Source organism: Geotrypetes seraphini, chromosome 13 (assembly GCF_902459505.1).
Source record: "Geotrypetes seraphini chromosome 13, aGeoSer1.1, whole genome shotgun sequence".
In the NCBI taxonomy this organism is placed as follows: Eukaryota; Metazoa; Chordata; class Amphibia; order Gymnophiona; family Dermophiidae; genus Geotrypetes; species Geotrypetes seraphini.
In genome coordinates, this window is record NC_047096.1 from 10,469,242 (window position 1) to 10,490,683 (window position 21,442).

Sequence of the window (21,442 nt, forward strand, 5' to 3'; positions counted from 1 at the left end):
AAGACTCTGCAGGGGGAGAGTTTTCTCTTTGAAAATGGGTTTACAAGTCTGCAAATGTTCCATGGGTTTCTAGCATTGCTCCCTAAAAGATTTTGAGTTTTACAATAGTTGCTATTTTAAAGCTGCTATGTTGTATATCCAGATATAATAATTAAACCCAGATTAACCATTCTCTCCGCACTTCCCCTTACAACCTAAAATAAGGTTACCGTATGGCTCTAGGAAAAGGAGGATGGATTGAGACATCCAGGTTTTACTTCAATCAGTGGAAGTAAAGCCCGGATGTCTCAATCTGTCCTCTTTTTTTTCTGGAGCCATGCGGTAATCCTACCTAAGAACAATTGATATTAAAATAAATTTGGCTGCTGCACAGGGTTCATAGTCGGATGCGCGCAAGACAAAAGCACGCGGACAAGTGGGAGCAGACAAGTGAGCGCCAAGATAAGTGTCCCTGCATGCAATTGTCCTTGCGCTCATTTGTTGTTGAGCTGAATTATCTTGCGCGGAGTTGTCTTTGCGCATTTGACTTGCCACCGCTGCACAGCACCCGAAACTGTATGAAAAGAAAAGTGGATTCATATCAGGATAAGAGGTGCATAATTGTTGCTGGAACTTACCGTCTGCAAGAGAGCGCAGAGGTGACAGTAGCGATTGTTGGGGGCTGGTGATGGAGAGGAAGCCTACGTTGGGTGCTGGGAGTGGAGAGGAATTGGCCAGGTGTTGGCTGTCTTTATTTTTCCCGATCAGTTCTGCAAAGCCCTTGAAATCTCTCCAGTGATGATGTTTCTTTTATCAGAGATGTTCATGAATTACATCCAGTGAATATTCAAGCTAGATGAAATCACAACACCTCCAGATGTTCATTGATGTAGACTGTTCCAGACTTTTTTTCAGTGGCCTTTTACATAAATGATTGGATTTTATTTTTGGCCTGGCATGTTCTTCATGTACTTTTTTTTTTTTTTTTGGGGGGGGGAGGTGTTTCTAACTCAATCGGAAACAGCCTCTATTTATTTATTTATTCCATTTTCTATACTATTATCCCAGGGGAGCTCAGAATGGTTTACGTGAATTTATTCAAGTACTCAGTCTATCTGATGTGCCTGGGGCAATGTGGATGATTAAAAAAAAAAAAATAGGGGGATGTATTTTTCGAGAATGGACTTTGGCCACCGCTGCACAGCACCCGAAACTGTATGAAAAGAAAAGTGGATTCATATCAGGATAAGAGGTGCATAATTGTTGCTGGAACTTACCGTCTGCAAGAGAGCGCAGAGGTGACAGTAGCAATTGTTGGGGGCTGGTGATGGAGAGGAAGCCTACGTTGGGTGCTGGGAGTGGAGAGGAATTGGCCAGGAATTGGGTTGGGGATATTCATTATGCCTCGTCGCCGGGGAAGAAGGCTGGGGTGGCCATTCTCATACGGAAGGGCTTAGCGTGCACTGTCCAAGTACAACGGCATGATCCTCAGGGTCGTTACCTCTTGGTGAGGGTGGTGGGCCCTTTCGTCTCTTGGTAGTCTACGGCCCTAACAGGTATCAACATACCTATTTTCAAAATCTGGTTAATATTTGCTTACAGGATTCCGATTCCCCTTTAGTTTTGGTTGGTGACCTAAACCAAGTTCTTGACTCGGCCATGGACCGATCCAGGGCATCGGGAGTGTCTTCGTTGAGGCAGACAAAAGGGGTCCCTTATCTCTGTCGAGCCTTGGGGTTGGTTGATCCCTGGCGCTTGCTCCATCCTACTGAGCGGGATTATACCCACCAGTCTAGAGCACATGGGTCTTTCTCTAGGATTGATTATACCTTATTATCGGAATCCCTATTTTCTCGGGTTACTGAGGCGACCATAGGCCCTTTGGAGGTGTCGGATCACAATATGATTTGGATTGATGTTGCGGTGGGTGGACCAGTGGGCCCAGGGACGGGATGGAGATTTTCCTCTTATTTACATCATGATGCTCATTTCCAAAAGTTTTTGTCTGATAAGTGGGATGCTTATTGCTCCTTTAATGCCCAACATGTGGAACAGCCTGTTTTATTTTGGGACGCGGCTAAGGCAGTATTACGCTGGGACATCATAGCATATGTAACCACTCGCGCGCTCGACGTATAGCGAGTCGCATAGTGACACTTGAACGACAACTGGTGTCGTTAAAAAGAGACTTATTGCGTAGTCCCACAGCCGCAAATTGGGAGGCTTATCAGACAGTGTTAGTTGCTCTGAATTCTCTTATCCATGAACGCACGAAAAAATTGTTTTTTTTTCGTAAATTTCAATTCTATAAATAGGATGTTGGGCATAATTAAGAAGGGGATTACGAGTAGATCGGAAGAAGTTATAATGCCACTTTATAGATCAATGGTCAGACCGCACTTGGAATACTATGTCCAACACTGGTCTCCATACCTTAAAAAGGATATAACTTTGCTAGAGAGAGTGCAGAGGCGAGCCACGAAACTTATTAAAGGAATGGAACATATGAGCTACAAAGATCGACTCAGGAAGCTGGGACTGTTTACCCTTGAGAAGAGAAGACTGAGAGGGGATTTGATTGAGACTTTCAAAATATTAAAAGGATTTGATAAAATAGACCAAGAAGCAGCATTACTGACATTTTCACATGTGACACGGACAAGAGGTCATAGCCTGAAACTGAGTGGCAGCAGGTTCAGGACAAATGTCAGGAAGTTTTCTTTCACACAGCGCGTGGTGGATGCTTGGAATGCACTCCCGGGGGAGGTTGTGGAGGAGACTACTGTACTGGGATTCAAGCGCAAGTTGGATGCATACCTTCTTGCATATCATATTGAGGGATACGGTAAATCCGGGTCTCCATAAAGGAGTACCTAAATGGGCCGCCGCATGTGTGGATCACCGGACTAGATGGACCTCGGTCTGATCCGGTGAAGGCGTTTCTTATGTTCTTATGGAAATAGGGCGGGGAAGCTGTTAGCGTTCATAACTAAAAGTTGGAAGGGATCTCGATACATTTCTATGATTCATGAGAGTTCAGGGAGGATCCTGACATCTTCGGCGGATATCTCTGCTAGCTTTCATCGTTATTTTGAGGCCTTCTACGCGTCTCCGGGTCCTTACATGGGTCCGGATGTGTGTGATTATCTGGAAGACGCGGGTATGCATCGACTGACGGCTGCTCAGATGTCCCTCTTAGATCGACCCTTACATCTGCAGGAAGTGCTCCAGGCGATTCAGAAATTGAGACCTTGTACGGCACCGGGGCCTGATGGCTATTCCCCTGAGTTCTTTAAGATCTTATCTCTTTCTATTGGGGGCTCTCTTTTTAGACTATTATACGACCATTCAGGCACAGCGGACATTCACCCGTTACTCCAATGAAGCCCCGATTACTCTTATACCTAAACCCTCCAAGCCGTCCACTGATTTAGAATCATATCGGCCGATATCATTGATGAATGTTGATATTAAAATATTTGCTCGTGTTTTGGCTGATCGGTTAGCCCCCTTGTTGCCTTCTCTCATTGTTCCTGAACAGGTGGGTTTTGTTCGGACTCGAAATTCTGTACTTAATGTACAGAGGGTTCTCCTAGCATTCTTTCGCGCACAGCAGATGCAGATGCCTGGTTTGCTTGTAGGGCTTGATGCAGCGAAAGCTTTTGACAAGGTCCATCGGCATTACTTGTTTCAGGTCTTGCAGTATATGGGGGTTCCGGACAGTTATTTTGCTTCAATACAGGTGCTTTACTCGGGCCCTACTGCCTCGGTGTTAGTCAATGGAGTGAAGTCTCCATCATTTTCCATCAGTAGAGGCACTCGGCAGGGATGTCCGCTGCCCCCTCTTCTTTTTCTTTTATATTTAGACCCTCTTTTGCGCACGCTCCAGAAAGATGACGAGATTATGGGATTGCCCGAGGGTGCTTCTCAGTTGCGGGTGTTGGCTTTTGCAGACGATCTTTTGCTCACTTTAGGAAACCCGCAACGCTCGTTATTTCGTCGCGCACTGGAACTCCTTGATGAGTTTAATATCTATTCGGGTTTGGTCTTAAATAAGCAAAAGTCTCTAGCACTCCAAGTTTCCAAGTTTATTATAAGATTTGATTAATCGCCTATTCCAGGTTCTAGGCGATGTACAGCTAAAATTACAAAGTTAGGGTAAACATACATAATTAGAACAACTTAATATTAAACATATTAAAATAGCATAAAAATAGCATAAAAATACATAACATGACTAAACGTGTACAACAGGACAATGAACATACATGATCACAAAAAGGTAAAGTTATGGGAAGAAATACAATTCAATATAAAAGAAACAAGGTTAAAAAACATTAGGGAAAGGGGAAGAAATTTAATATAAGGTGTAGAAAAGATTTAATATAAATTGTTAAAAAAAAAAAAAATCAATTAATCACTAAAAGCATCTTTAAAAAGAAATTAGAGAATGACACGGTGACGGTTTACCCGCGGCCACCGCATTTAAGCCGCGGGTCACCGCCGAAAACGGGGAAGAAAACTAGCAGTCGCTGCGGTGACGGGGACAAGGCCATTCACCGACCGCGGAAACGGTGAACAGGTTTGTCCCCGCGGGCCAATGTACCCCCTTCTAGGAACCGCTATTTACCTGTGTTTCACCGTGCTCCTCATTTGTCAGATCAACCCTTCCTGCCAATCGCAGCAGAAGGGTACCCAACCCCTCCTGCCGGTCCTCCCAATGGCCTCCCCTAAGATCGCCGGCAGGAGGGTACCCCACCCCTCCTGCTGGACCCCCCCCCAACGAACCCTCCCACCCCGGAACCCCCTTAGTCTTACTTTCCAAGTTGGACCGGACAGCTCCTCGCTCGTCTGGCCAGCAGGCCTGCCTCCGTCCAAATGAGGCGGGCCCGCCCCTCCCCTCCCATGCCTAACCCACAGGATCCTAGGGCCTGATTGGCCCAAGCACCTAAGGCCCCTCCTATAGCGGGAGTGGCTTTAGGTGCCTAGACCAATCAGGCCCTAGGATCCTGTGGGTTGGGCAGGGTAGGGGCGGGCCCGCCTCATTTGGACGGAGGCAAGCCTGCTGGCCATACGTGTGAGGAGCCGTCCGGTCCAACTTGGAAAGTAAGACTAAGGGGGTTCCGGGGTGGGAGGGTTCGTTGGGGGGGGGGGTCCAGCAGGAGGGGTTGGGTACCCTTCTGCTGCGATTGTCGGGAGGGCCGTTGGGGGGGTCTACAGGAGGGGTTGGGTGCCCTCTTGCCGTGATCGCTGGGGGGAGGGGAGACTTGCAGCCGTAGCCGCGGTCACTATGCTAATCACGGCAGGGAGATCTTTGCCGCGATTAGGTACAGCGGCCGCGTCTAATTACCATATAGGCTAACATTGTAAGCATTTAAAGTACATGTCGTGTTTGTTTTTGCATTGCTAGCCCCAGGGGTGGTGGAAGATTAGTGATTGAAAAACTGTATGAAAAATAACTATTTTAAATTTAGTGATCAAAATGTGTCAGTTTTGAGAATTTATATTAATTAATTTTTTCTCTGCGTGTTTTGTTTTTGTATAGTTATTAACTAATATTTAACTAAGTTTTAAAGTTTTAAAGAATGTTTCCTTTATACGTAAATAAAGAAAAGTGAATGGGATTGCAGTGGCGGTGACGGGGCGGTGAATGGGATGGCAGTGGCGGTGACGGGGCGGTGAAGAGGATGGTGAGACGGGGACGGGGCGGTGACGGGGATGGTGAGACGGGGACGGGGCGGTGACGGGGATGGTGAGACGGGGACGGGGCGGTGACGGGGACCAATTTTTTCACTGTGTCATTCTCTAAAAGAAATCCCTTAAGTTTGCTCTTGAATTTGTCTAAAATTCTTTCCTCTCTTAAATGAATTGGCAAAGCGTTCCAGGCTAGAGGAGCCGTAACTGAAAAAATAGAATGACGTCGTGTACCAATAACCTTTAACGATGGAACAACTAATAAATGTTGATCAGTTGACCGTAACACTACATTGCTAGAGGTGAGGCAAACCTGGAGTGGGGGGTTTCCCTTACAATGGGCTTCCTCTCATTTGGTTTACTTAGGGGTGGTCATTCCACAGAACCTAGCTAGGCTCTATAGCTTTAATGTTCTGCCCCTACTCCGTCATACCGCTACCACGTTACATAATTGGCGAGCATATCCTCTCTCTCTCTCTGGACGCATTGCTCTTTATAATATGATGATACTCCCACAATGGCTTTACTTACTGCAAACTCTTCCCTTAATGTTAACGGCACAACATTTATCCCAACACCGGTCTCACCTTTCAGCATACTTGTGGCAGGGTAAACGGGCTCGGATATCCTTATCCAAACTAATGCTTCCAACTGCTCAAGGGGGGGTTGGGCCTTTTGTGTATTTCTAGGTTTAATCTTGCTTGCCAATTACGTCACATTCATGATTGGTTTTGTAACTCTACCTGTTTTTCCTTGCCTGATATTGAGTGTTTTCGTTTTCAGCCATATCATTTTCAGCCATATCATTTTAGTTATCTCCTTCATGTTCTCCAATTGCCTGATTTACCACAGCTACAGTCTAACCCCTTCTTACCTGCTATGCGTAAGGCTTGGCGGATGCTGTGTCGGTTATTGAAGATCTCCTCACGCAGAACGCCTTGCCTTCCTATATCAGGCAATGGAGACTTTTTTGCCTGGCTTGGATTCTACATTGTTCCAGCGTTGGTCCTGCGTGGGCCTCCAGTATGTGTCTCAAGCTGTGACGCGTGCTGGTCTCCCTATATCATTTACAGACCTCCAGGCGACTGAACACTGAGGTGGATATACAGAAAATAAAAAAGGGGGAGATTTTTGTGACTAATGATGGTCTCGCTAGTATGGGAGCAGGACAGGAATGAGCTCTAGACGGCTTTTCCTCCACCTGTTTAAAATTTGTTACAGTATATGTGTTGAATGGTCACAAGTTTACAGTCTGAACCTGATTGGTTATTTTGTATCTTTTTGTAAACATTCATGTATAGGCAGTCCCCGGGTTAAGAACGAGTTACGTTTTTACAGCTGTTCTTAAGTCGGATTTATAACAGAACGTGTAGATTTTAAGATTCTTGCGGCTTCCCTCTGCTCCCAGCTGACAAAAGGGTCAACTGTCCCTCTAAGGTACAGCATGCACAACCACACACTGTTCTTAATGTGGCCCTGCATCATCCTGAATCTGCTACAGGAGAAGTGTAGGAGTCTTTGACCCACTGGAAAGACTGTTCAGTGAAAGCAAATTAAACCACCACCTCGTTCTTAAGTATGAGTCATACTTAAGTCGGGCATCTGTAACTCGGGGACTGGCTGTACTTGACTCACATAAGAACATAAGAGTTTCCATACTGGGACAGTCCCCCAAGCCCAGTATCCTGTTTCCAACAGTGGCAAACCCAGGTCACAAGTACCTGGCAGAAGCCCAAAGAGTAGCAACCTTTCAGAGCTCATGTTGTGATGTCATAATGCCTCATTCCACCAATGCCTAAGAGCCAACCTCAGCAGTGATGTCACAATGGCTTGATTATTTCTATACAGGAAGTCCCCGGGTTAAGAACAAGTTACGTTTTTACAGCTGTTCTTAAATCGGATTTGTATGTAACTCAGAACTTGTAGATGTTAAGATTCTTGCTGCTTCCCTCTGCTCCCAGCTAACAAAAGGCCAACTGTCCCTCTAAGGTACAGCATTCACAACCACACACTGTTCTTAATGTGACCAGGCATCATTCCTGAATCTGTGGCAGAAGTGTAGGAGTCTCTGCCACTGGAAATCCTGCTCAGTGAAGTCAAATGAAGCCGCAACTAATCTAATCTAATCTAAACCTTAGGTTTGTATACCGCATGATCTCTACATTCGTAAAGCTCGACACTGCATTCTTAAGTACGAGTTGTGATTAAATCAGGTGTCTCTGTCTGTAATATGACAACTTAGAATAAATCATTAAGAGTCATTACTGGGGCTGCAATAATTTGATTTAAATTTGCCCACATTGTGTATCCTTTGATGGGCAAAACTAAGCCCTTTGGAAGTCAGAGCACGTGTAAGCATAGAGCTTCAACCTCATAGCTTATGACTACACACTCAGGATACATTCACACACATAATATCTCTTTGTATTGGTCTTGGCAATGGTTAGTGGGTGTGTCCCTTATGAAATAGGTATCGTCTGCTTATTGAGAGGAACTTTCTAATACAGTTGTTTGCATGTTCCTTGCGTTTGGGTTTTTTGCTGGATTGATAAAACTAAGGTAGGCATTGGAGCCTAGGATTTTACTCTCCAGTGATTTTGTTAATTTGTATTTTCAAAATGAATTGTAAGCCAGACCCAGCCTTAGGCCCTAGATGAGATAGAGAAATATTGTAAATTAAAGAAGGCTCCCAGCTTATGAATGGCCCTTGAGCCCTCTAAACTAGAGAATGACACGGGCACAAATTTGCTCCCGTCCCCGCAGGAACTCAATTTCCCCATCCCATCTCCATGAGTTTTGTTGTTTTCCCTGTCCCGCCCTATTCCTGTAAGCTCTGCCTTAACCATACAAGCCCCAAACACTTATGATTTTAAAGTGTTTGAGGCTTGTGCAGATGAGGACGGAGCTTAGGCATTGGTGGAATGAGGCATTATGACATCACAATCTGAGCTCTAGAATGTCGCTACTTATGATGTTAAAGTGTTTGAGGCTTGTGCAGATGAGGACAACGGAGCTTAGGCATTGGTGGAATGAGGCATTATGACATCACAATCTGAGCTCTAGAATGTCGCTACTTATGATGTTAAAGTGTTTGAGGCTTGTGCAGATGAGGACAACGGAGCTTAGGCATTGGTGGAATGAGGCATTATGACATCACAATCTGAGCTCTAGAATGTTGCTACTTAGGATTTTAAAGCGTCTGAGGCTTGTGCAGATGAGGACGGAGCTTGCAGGAATGCGGCAGGGACAGGACAAGAGCTCGCGGGGACAGGACGGGAAAATGAGTTTCCATGGGGATGGGGAAAATTTGTCCTCGTGTCATTCTCTACTCTAAATTTCCCTTTTTCCTTTCCGTCAAGTCTTCACATTGTTGTTGTTCTTCGTAAATTGACTTGTGTTTTGTATCATGTCTTGGTGAAAATCAGTTTGCCTCTATTTCAGAAGGTGTGAAAAATGTCCCCTGTGGAACAGCTAAATACATATCGGGCCAGATTCTGTTAACAATTTTTAGGTGCCTACAATATAGGGACTCGACATGTCAATTGCGCATTGGGCGTTACTAACAGAATTGTGCGTACATTGTAGGTGTCCCTAATGTAGGCCAGGGTTTACCTCGCCTATACTGATGTGTCTAATATAGGTGCCTAGCGACTCCTAGCAGCGCCTAACTTAAAACACCCCTGATCCGCCCCTAACCATGCTTACACAGTGGTGGGTACCTGGGTGAAGGCCCCTGCACCAGATGTGTAAGCGCTTACTGATCTAGGTCCCTACCAATTAACCTTAATTGTTTTGTCATTCTGAGCTTGTTAAAGCTCATTAATGACACCATTAACACAAATTTTGAAATTGTTTTTTTTTTAATGTAGGTGACACTTATAGAATTTTCCCCATAGTATCAGATTCTATAAATCACACTCAGAAATAGACACCAGAAAAGATCAACCCTAAGCTTAATTCTATAACGCGTCTGTTCCTAAGCCCTAACTCTGGGCGCCAGACTTAGGCCTACTGAAACCTGGTGCAAATGCTGGTGCCCAAGTTGGGCACAGAGCAGCATTATTCTGTAAGAGCATGCCCAATTTCTCAGAACATCCTTGACCTGTCATGCGCTTCTCGTGGTCGCACTTCCTTTCGGGTTTTGCGCTATGGGATCTGGGCGCCCAGCATTCTAGAACAGTACACAGCCAGATGTGCACGAGAATCCTAACTGCTGCCAATAAATGTGAATAATATCTTTGTTAGCACCCATCTATCTACATTACATTACATTATTGTTTTCTATTCCACCATGACCTTGCGGTTTAAGGCGGATTATATAAGAAGTGATCTGGACATTTCCAGAGGTATTACAGAGTGGAGCGGGTTGCTACAGGGGATCGAGATGATTCTTGCGGTGTTAGTTTGTTTTTAGGAATTTCTAGAATAGCATGGTTTTTATTTCTTTTCTGAAAGTTTTGTAGTCTGGGGTCGTGATCAGTAAATTGATCTATTGGTAGTTGATGGCTCGTTAAGCAGTTGAGTTACGCGTCCATCTTGGCAAGACGTCCAGATTTTGGTAGGTGGCTGTTTTTAGCCCCCCCCCCCCCAACAAATGGACACTTTGGGAGATGTGGAGAAATTGGGGTGCAGAGGGAGGAAAGGCATAGTCTAGCAGTCAAGGGAGGGGGTGACTGAACTGGAAGATTGTTGTATTGAATTTGTTGGGATGCTTGTCTACTATATGTAAGAAAATAAAATCTCCAGTGAGGGAGGTTAGCACCCGGGGTGATGGCGTCCTGCATTTCTGCACCATACCCCAACTCTTCCCTGCCGCTTGAGTGCTCCCCTCCCCCCAACATACCTCCTTAAACTTTCACTGGCATGAGCAGCGTCTTCCACCTGCTGCTCGCGCTGGCTATGGCTCTGTTCTGACATCACATCCTGCTCCCGCAACCAGGAAGTCCCTTTGAACGTTTAAGGAGGTAAGCGGGTGGTGGAGAGGAGGAGAGGCACCAGCACCGGTGACCCCACGAAGACGGCACCCGGAGCGGTCCATTCCTCCCCCCCCTCTTACTACACTACTGGCCATATATGTACTTTAAGCAAAAACATTTACACCTGTTTCTAAGCAGCCTCGAATAGGTTCCTTCTTGTTCTCCACATATAGATGGCCCTGTTATATAAAATTATTAATTTCTAATATTTCTAGACGACCTAAAACTAAGTGGTTAACAACTGAAAAACATTCATAATAATTCATGGACAATACATTTATAGAATGAATTCAAACTACATTGCAATTACATAGCAATCTCATCTCCTAAAAATAATGTCGAGAGCTCAAAGAATTTAGGCTCTTTCCACTTGTCTGCAGTGTAAATACTAGAGGTTTGCTTTTGGCTTACGTTTGTGGTACATTCGATTTTCGGTGCATAAAGAATGCACATTAAGTTTACCAAGTTTACCAAGTTTATTAAATAGTTTGATTAATCGCCATATCAAAATTCAAGGCGATGTACAAAATAAAACACGTAGTTATAAAACATAGGTAAAATATTATATAAATAAATACTGTTACAAACACAAATCACAATATTAAAGTAAACATAGATTATTGGACATTGTTTAGAAACAAAAGGAAAGTTCATTAATGGTTACAATGCATATTAAAAAAAAAAAAAAAAAAAGGTAATAACATAGGGGGGGGGGGAAAATTACTAAAAATATGATAATAAAAGATCGTTAATCGCTAAAAGCATCATTAAAAAGGAAACTTTTAAGCTTACTCTTAAATTTATCTAGATTCTTTTCTTCTCTTATATATGTTGGAAGATCATTCCAGGATTGAGGAGCTGTCACCGAGAAGATAGTAAGACGTCTAGTATTGATGATTTTTAAAGAAGGAATGATTAATAAATGTTGGTCCTGTGATCTCAATGTTCTAATAGTGGAATATGGAATTAAGACTCTATGGATAAAAGCAGGAGTTTGAAAAATGAGAGTTTTAAATGTGAGTAGACATATCTTGAATAGAATACGGTGTGCTATAGGAAGCCAATGTGATTCTTTAAGTAAGGGAGTGACGTGGTCAAATTTTTTTGCTTTATGAATTAATTTAATAGCGGCATTCTGAACAATTTGTAGACGTCTAATTTCTTTTTGAGGTAAACCTTTGAATAATATATTAAATAATTAATATACGTAAAGTTGATTTATGCATATTAAAACATTCGTATGTGCCTTAAAAAAATTAAAAGATATTCATTTCTTGAATTTAACTGAAAAATATCCAAAACTTAGCCGAAAGATGATTCAAACAGGAATCAAAACTTTTTCCTATGCACATCTGCGCATGCACGGAGGTCCTCCAGATGCAGCCTTGAGCTCGGGCAGAGCTGGGACCTTTCCTGCCAGGACCAAACTAGCCTGCAGCGGTTCACAACAGCAACTCCTACACCTGGACCACCAATATCCATGGTGGGGACCATGATTGATGAGTCTCCTACTTAAAGGCAGGCAAATGGAATGATTGGCTTAGTAATGTTATCACGCTCTCCTCATCCTACTTCAGTTTTTAAAAATTGGTAAAAATGAGTTTGTTCAATTAATTTGTAAACTAAGAATTTATACAGCTCTGCTTATTCAACCAGTAACCTTAAGAACTATATAACTTTCCACTTCTTTCATTATGTAAGATTGTATTGATGACTTTGATTTGTGACCTCTTCACTGATTGTCCAGCGTCTCTTGTTGTAAACCGCCTCGAACTTCCATGGCTTTGGCGGTATATAAGAATAAAATTATTATTATTATTATTATAAAGGTGACCTCTCCCCTCCTGCCAAAAGAGAGAGGGGGTTCACCTTTCCCCACAGGAGGAGAGAAAAGGATGAGAGATGAGGTTTGGGTGGGGGCAGGGGAGGTTACGAGAGGGTAGGGCTGGAGGTGGGGCCACGTATCCTTTTTTAAAAAAATTTCCAAAACTGTTTATTAAAGAAAGCAAAATTCAAAGAAAACTGCAGATACAACATTTTCCAAAATATCTCAGACAAAGGCTAACAGCTAAAACATGTGAAGACAATCAGAGTCCAGACTTGGGTTCTTATAACCTGGCCTTGGCTAATCCTCCCTCCCTTACTGACAACTCCCGCTGATGAGCCTTATACTGAAAACCGACATAAGAAATAATCTCTCCCCAAAGAACAGCCTTAGCCGTTTCCCAGGCCAATGATGGGGTATCAAAATGAGCCTAATTCATCTGAAAAATACGCCATTGAGCCGCAAGATGGGTGTGAAACTTACTATCCTTGTAGAGATAACAAGGTAACTGCCACCCATGAGGGGCCCCCGCCATCCAAGAAAGCTGCCACTCAGTCGCCACCCAGGCATGGTCCGATATCTCAATAGGCCCAATCTTGGAATCCAGAAGCTCTGAAAACATAGAATGTGATAACAAAACGTAGGCAATTTGGGATAATGATGCGTTTGCACCTGAGGCATGTGTAAAATCCTTCTCCAAAGGATGTAAGGCTCTCCAGGTGTCCACCATATCCAAGGAGTCACAAAGAATAGGAATTCCCCTAACAGGTTTTTGGGACTTCCTCCCCACCCCTCTTGAACAGTCCCAGAAGGGATCAGCCACCTCATTAAAGTCACCCACTACCACCAGGGGAATGTCCCCATAAACTAACAGGAGATCCGCCAAATGGTGAAAAAATCCCACACTCGGATTATTAGGGGCATAAATGTTGCATAATACAAATGGTTTAGAGTTCAAGCTAACTGAGGCAACTCCGGATCCCTTAGGGTGTCATGAACCTTTAACTGTAGATGCTTTCCCACCAATATAGCCACCCCAGCTTTATCCTGCACCGGACAGTCCAGGACATCACCCACCCACCAAGTATGAAGCTCTGCATGTTCCGCAGAAGTCAAGTGCATCTCCTGCAAAAAAAGCCACGTCAGTTTGGTTCCGTCAAAGTTGTCTAAGCACCTTCTGTCTCTTTATAGGGGAACGAATACCCCCCATTCCAAGAAAGTAATTTAAGGGACATCAAAGTGGAACAAGAGAATACGCCAAAAAAAGAAACAATATTCCACAATACAGAGAGGGGGTGTCCTAGCTCACTCCCTCCTCCCCCCCTGAGGTTCAACCCTACAAAAGCCAGCAGCTGTACCCTGGTACCAGAGACCAGTTCCCCCCTACCTCCCAACCCCCCAACCCTAGCAGCTCCATGACTCCCCAACCATGCGTTTCCAAGAGGAAACCGATCATTTCAACGCCCACCCTCCTCAGAAACCCCCCGAGATTATATATAAGAGAGATCAAAAGACCAAAAGAGCCCAGCACCTAAAACAAGGTGTAACAAAGATTACCACCCCACTAAACATGTACCCAACAGAGCTACGTTTGGACACAATAGTGGCGGGAGGGTTCAACATGTATCGACTGGTCTTGATCCCCAGAATCACATTCCCCAGAACACAGCCCTCAAGTAAACAGAGGCAGACCAGCCATAGACAAGTTGGCCCTAAAGAAAAACACCCAACAACCCTAACCTCTCACCCCAGGGCCTCCATGCAGCACCCACCCAGGCATAAAACAGACACCCAGCCAGCCACCCACGCAGCCAGATATCTACTTACAAACAGCAAAAGAGAGCAAGGGCCCGAAATGTCTAAACACAAAGAAGAAAATACTGAAAAACAAATAGTTCAACCCCTCAAAGCAGAGTCATAGCCAAGGCTGTGTCTAGGCAGGCAGCCGCCAGGAGGGTTCAGACAGGTACCAGGCAGACCCAAACCCTGGAACCATGCTCCCCAAAACACAGCCTACAGTGGAACAAGTGCAAACAAGGCCTGACCAAACAGGCACAAAATAACCACAAAAGAACCTAGGCCCCACACACCCCAGACTTACCCCGCAATACCCACCCAGGCAAACAGCCCTTAGTCATCCAACCACCCACAAACAGACAGCCACGAAGTCCCCACTAACACAAATCAAAAGAGCAAAAAGGTCCAAAAACTCTCCCACCACTAAGAAGACGTCCAGCAGTAGATGAAAATACCCAAGAGAGACTGGGCCAGGATCCCAAGCTCAAGAGCCAAGTCCGACACCAAACATCGGAGAGTGGCTGTGACACCAGCACAGAAAATACAGATCCCCTTATGCAGGACCGGCGGTAGAGGAAACTCCACTCGTAGAAGGCGCCTCTGCACTCCATGCGGCCATCATAGATTACGCCTCCGCTGCCGTCAAGCAAAAGGTAGTGACTCCATTGTTCTGGACGTGGAGTCGGGCAGGATAGAGGAGCGCAAATCGAATGTCGAGCAGCCAATTGCGAACACACCTGCGCAAACGCTCGACACTGCTGGGCCACTTTACTCAAATAATCTTGAAAACAGAGCACCTTGGTGTTTTGGTAGGTAAGAGTGTGATCCCCGTGTGCAGCCTGGAGAATGGCCTGCTTATTGGCATAATGTAATAGTTTAACAATTACCACCCGGGGCCTGGCTTGATGGGCAGAGCATAGTCCAAGTCTGTGCCCTCTCGATGCAAAGAGGGCCCAGATCAGCTGTTAATGGGACTGAAGCAGCAAGCCAGGTTTCCATCATACCTCATGAGTCACACTCCAGGACAACCTCAGGCAGCCCAATAAATCGGAGGTTTGACCACTGAGATCTGTTCTCAAGATTGTCAATGTAGTCGTCCAACTCGCCAACCCTTTGCTGAAAAGTGGCAACCTCCTGCCCCATACTGTTCAGTTTAGACTGCACATTTTCCAACTTGTGATCAATGGGGAAGAGGCGTTTTTCTAGTATAATTTCCATCGCCGCTGTTACCTCAGAGGTAACCTCTGAAATCCAGGCAGGGCTGCTTGCTGAGTCCCCGGGACTTGAAGGCACCGCCATTTTAGGGTCTCCCGGCTTGCCTTTGTCACTCTCTTTTCTCAGGGATTTCAGTCACAGCCCCACCCACCAACTCCAAAGTTGCCCAAAGCTCTCAGCAAAAGGTGGACTCGCTATTGGTCCTGATCTCGGCACTTAAAGCTTGCAAAAAGGAGGGTTGCCGAGAAGGGTGGCAGGAGAGACACTAACTAGCATCTTCCCTGTTGCATGGCTTCACGTGCTCTCCATCCTTTTTTTAATTTAAGAAATATGGGAACCCTGACTTAGGGAGGTTCCATCATCTCCGCTCTCTGACCTTTTCAATGCTTCAAGAAAGCATAGGACAAACAGAGATAATCTTCCAAAGAAATGAAGGGATAGTAGAGATTAGCAATTGGTATGAATGGGTAGACTGGATAGACCAGGGGTAGGCAATTCCGGTCCTCGACAGCCGGAGCCAGGTCAAGTTTTCAGGATATCCACAATGGACCATGTATGAGATGGATTTGCATGCACTGCCTCCTTGAGATGCAAATCTATCTCATGCATATTTATTGTGGATATCCTGAAAACCTGACCTGGCTCTGGCTCTCGAGGACCGGAATTGCCTACCCCTGGGATAGACCATATGGTCTTTATCTGCAATCATTTTATCTGTTACTTTGCGAAACAGATTTCCACAGCCTATGCCATTTTCTGTCAAGGGTCTGAATACCGGAGTATCCATTTATAATAAGCAAATTGGTCTTTTAATATGATAGCTGCAGCTAACATATCGTTCAGGCACAACTAGGTCAGATAGGGTTTTTTTTTAGTGATCAATAGTGCTGTGCATTATGGAAAATTAAATAAATTTAACATTATCATAATATATTTCTAGTAAACAGCAGTTTGTTTAAGAAAAGATGAACATCTTTATCCATGTTAAAGTAATTAAATCTTCAATCATGGCTTCCAGGCCTTTAAAGGTCTTATGAAACTGCTGTTTCTCTCCATTTTATGGGCTGGCATGAATTTTCAGTGGCTAATTTATAGATAAGGGAAGCGAGAATTCTAATACAACAACAGAGAGAGGCATAAACAAGATTAGGGTGGACTTAGCCTGAAGACTATAAAATGGGACCATGTATGTATTTTCAAACTATTGATTCTCCTGCTCTCAAAACCAAAGCTAGGTACGTCTCTTTTACTTTCAGAGCGGTTTAGAAATTCATTGGAAAAAAAATATTGTCTTTCATCTCGGCCTCAGCTTGTAATTATTTCGGCTATCAGATTTGTTGTCTAAAGGTTGTCTGTTTCCATAGCAGGAGAGTTTGTGTTTTGACTTATTCCTTGTACCTGGCCTCAATGCCAGCCCTTGGGGTAGGGGGAGGAGAATGAGTTAAGCTGGTGGAATGTGTTTATTCTCTATGCGAGTGAACTGTTCCACCGTCCCTATGATTTTAGTGAAAATTGAAGCATCATATGTAGATGAGAACTATTTTTAAGCATGTTCTCATGGAGCACAATTTTCATGTTTACACTGAATGATAATAGTAATGACTAAAAACCAAATTTGTTCCCAAAAGAAGGCATACAGCTGACATCTTTCCTCCAACTATTGGTTCTAACGTTACGTATTTCAGTCATGAGAAGATTGGTTATCTCTGGAAGCCCAGCCTGCAGTAGTGTTGGAGATGACAGGCTACCAGAGGTCTGAGATAAATAGTTCTTCCCTGACTTGCAGGAGCTAAGGAGAGAGGCTCAGGAACGAGCCCAGAAGAAACAGAGAAGAGGGAGCGTCCACGGAAGCCCAAACAGGTTAGGGATAAAATCCTGAGCTCACTCCATCTCTTCTAGTACCTTGGTGGGTCTCGTTTCCAGTCCTGTTCAAAGGTATTTTATTTTTTAGTTCCATATTTCTCAAGATTAATGTGGTTTTCTTTCATCTAATTTGCATGTCTGGTGCAACACTGAAAATGAATTATGGGTTGGGGGGGTGGGTCCTGATTTGATACTGTTTTTGTTTTAATTTCTCTTCTTAATCACCCCACTGTATTTTATGTAATGCTTTTGTTCCCCAGGTCATCAAAGCTAAATACATGTTTTATTTTGTTTAGATTTTCCTCATAGTATTATAGTAGATGACAGCAGATAAAGACACAAATTGTCCATCTAGTCTGCCGAACCTGATTCAATCTAAAAATTTGTTGGGTTTTCTTCTTCTTCTTAGCTATTTCTGGGCAATAATCCAAAGCTCTGCCCAGTATTGTTCTTAGGTTCCAACTACTAAAGTCTCCATCAAAGCTAACTCCAGCCCATCTACACCAGTGGTCTCAAACTCAAACCCTTTGCAGGGCCACATCTGGGATTTCTAGGTACTTGAAGGGTCTCGGAAAAAATAGTTAATGTCTTATTAAAGAAATGACAATTTTGCATGAGGTAAAACTCTTTATAGTTTTATAAATCTTTCCTTTTGGCTATGTCGTAATAATAATATTGTAATTTATAACTAAAGAGACACATGATCAAGAAACTGTTTTATTTTACTTTTGTGATTATGCTAAACATACCGAGGGCTGCATGTGGGCCCCCCCGGGCGTGAGTTTGAGACCACTGACCTACACCATCCCAGCCAATGAAGCTCTCCCTAGCCCATCCTCCCCCAAACGACCATATACAGACACAGACCATGCAAGTCTGCCCAGTACTGGCCTTAGTTCTTCAATATTTACTATTATTTTCTGATTGTAGATCCTCTGTGTTCATCTCACGCTTTTTTGAACTCCGTCACCGTTTTCATCACCACTTCTTTCAGGAACGCATTCCAGGCATTCACCATCCTCTGCATATAGAAAAATTTCCTGATATTGCTCTTGAGTCTACCACCCTTCAACCTCAAATTGTGTCCTCTGGTTTTTACCATTTTCCTTTCTCTGGAAAAGATTTTATTCTTCGTTAATACCTTTCAAATATTTGAACGTCTTAATCATATCTCCCCTGTCCCTCTTTTCCTCTAAGGTATACATATTCAGGGCTTCCAGTCTCTCCTCATACATCTTTTGGCGCAAACCTCCTGTCATTTTTGTCACCCTCCTCTGGACCGCTTCAAGTCTTTTTGTGTCCTTCGCCAGATACGGTCTCCAAAACTGAACATAATACTCCAAGTGGGGCCTCACCAACGACCTGTATAGGGGCATCAACACCTTCTTTCTTCTACTGGCTACACCTCTCTTTATACAGCCCAGCATCCTTCTGGCAGCTGCCACCGCTTTGTCACACTGTTTTTTTGCCTTTAGAGCTTCGGACACTATCCCCCCCAAAGTCCCTCTCCCCATCCGTGCATATCAGCCTCTCACCTCCCAGCATTTATGGATCCTTCCAATTATTAATCCCCAAATGCATTACTCTGCATTTCTTTGCACTGAATTTTAGTTGTCAGATATTAGACCATTTCTCTAACTTTTGTAGATCATTTTTCATGTTTTCCACTCCCTCCTCGGTGTCTACTCTGTTACAAATCATCAGCAAAAACGCAAACCTTTCCTTCAGCAATGTCACTCACAAACATATTGAACAGGATCGGCACCAGCACCGAACCGAGGGACTCCACTACTCACCTATCCTTCCTCCGAGCGCCTTCCATTAACCACCACCATCTGGCGTCTGTCCGTCAACAAGTTTCTAACCCAGTTCACCACTTTGGGTCCTAACTTCAGCCCTTCAAGTTTGTTCAAGAGCCTTCCATGAGAACCGCGTCAAAGGCTTTGCTGAAATCTAAGTAAATTACATCTAGCATATGTCCTCGATCCAGTTCAATGGGCACCCAATCAAAAAATTCAATCAGGTTCGTTTGACACGATTTACCTTTAGTAAAGCCATGTTGCCTCGGATCCTGTAACTCATTAGATTCTAGGAAGTACACTATCCTTTCCTTCAGCAATACTTCCATTATTTTTCCATCAACCAAAGTGAGGCTTACCGGCCTGTAGTTTCCCACTTCATCTCTGTTACCACTTTTGTGAATAGGGACCACATCCGCTCTTCTCCAATCTCCAGGAATCACTCCCGTCTCCAGAGATTTGTTGAACAAGTCTTTAACAGGACCCGCCAGAACCTCTCTGAGCTCCTTCAGTATCCTGGGATGGATCCCGTCCGGTCCCATCGCTTTGTCTACCTTCAGTTTTTCAAATTGTTCATAAACACTTTCCTCTGTGAATGGCGCAGAATCTACTCCATTTTCCCGTGTAACTTTGCCAGACAATCTCGGTCCTTCTCCAGGATTTTCTTCCATGAACACAGAGCAGAAGTATTTGTTTAGCACATTTGCTTTTTCCTCATCAATCTCCACATATGGGTTCCCAGCATCTTTTAGTTTAGCAATTCCATTTTTCATCTTCCTCCTTTCACTGATATATCTGAAAAACTTTTTGTCTCCCTTTTTTACATTTTTAGCCATTTGCTCTTCCGTCTGTGCTTTCTCTAGGCATATCTCCCTCTTGGCTTCTTTCAGTTTCACCCGGTAGTCCTTTCTGTATTCTTCTTGGGTTTTTTTATATTTCAGAAACGCCAACTATTTTGCCTTTATTTTCTCCGCCACTAGTTTAGAGAACCATATCGGCTTCCTTTTTCTCTTGTTTTTATTTATTTATTTTCTTCACATAAAGGTCCTTAGCCATTTTTATAGCTCCTTTAAGCTTAGACCACTGTCTTTCAACTTCTCTTATGTCCTCCCATCCTAACAGCTCTTTCTTCAGATACTCTCCCATTTCATTAAAGTCCGTACGTTTGAAATCTAGGACTTTTAGTATTGTGTGACCGTCCTCCACTTTAGCTGTTATATCAAACCAAACCATTTGATGATCGCTACTTCCCAAGTGAGCACCCACTCATACATTAAATATATTCTCCCCATTTGTGAGGACCAGATCCAATATCGCTTTTTCCTTCGTGTCTGAGCAGAGCCTCTTGAAAGGCATCCACAATCTCCCTACTTCTTTCCGATTCCGCAGATAGAACTTTCCAGTCCACATCCAGCAGGTTGAAATCTCCCAACAGCAACACCTCCTCTTTCTTTCCAAACTTTTGGATATCCACAATCAGATATTTATCAATTTGCTGCAATTGAGTCAGAGGTCTATAGACTACACCATCTTCTCTTTTCAGAGCGATCCATATTGCTTCTTCCTCTCCCCAGTCCCTTGTATTTCCATCGCTTGGATATTGATCTTTACATAGAGAGCTTCTCCTCCACCTTTTTGACCGTCTCTGTCCTTTCTATAAAGATTATGTTTGCATCCATCCATGGGATTCACTGAACCATGTCTCTTTGATAGCAATAATATCCAGGTCTGCCTCTAACATCAGGGCTTGCAGATCATGAACTTTGTTGCTTAGACTGTGAGCATTTGTGGTCATCGCTTTCCAGCTATTTTTCAGCGGTAATCTCCTTTTTGTATAGTTTTTTGTTTTGTTTCACTTCCCGTTGCAATGCTAAGAAGTGAGTTGCTAATATTGTTTATGTTGCAATCCTTACTACCCCAAAAAAGGATCCAACGGAGTCTGCAGTACACCAAGCAGCAAGCAAAAAACAAAACACAAACTGCAGTCTATGCACAGGGTCCCTTGGTTGGTAATAAGGTTGTATATTTACTGCATTTTATTATCGGTATAATAAACAATGCCTGCATCCTGTACATAGTCTGCAGTTTGTGTTTTGTTTTTTGAAATCCTTACTACTATCACATCTTGTCTTTTGCTGGCGGTGGCCTCTATAATTGTCCTTCAAACATACACCACCCCCACCTTCTAGTTTAAATGCCTAGAAACATATTGTCTAAATTTCTCCGCAAGGATTCTTTTTCCTGCTGTAGTAATATGTAGCCCATCAGTACAATATAGCTTCTTGTCCTTCCAT

General features: G+C 43.8%; 1 protein-coding gene across 1 annotated transcript in view; it reads left to right on the forward strand.

The window, feature by feature from the left end:
• The window catches only part of TSHB (thyroid stimulating hormone subunit beta), a 42,029-nt gene that overhangs the window by 14,026 nt on the left and 6,561 nt on the right, over window positions 1-21,442 (forward strand). Inside the window, exon 3 of the mRNA XM_033918005.1 lies at window positions 17,273-17,346. Within this exon, the coding sequence (XP_033773896.1) occupies window positions 17,273-17,346 (74 nt within the window). The remainder of the gene's footprint in view (window positions 1-17,272; window positions 17,347-21,442) is intronic.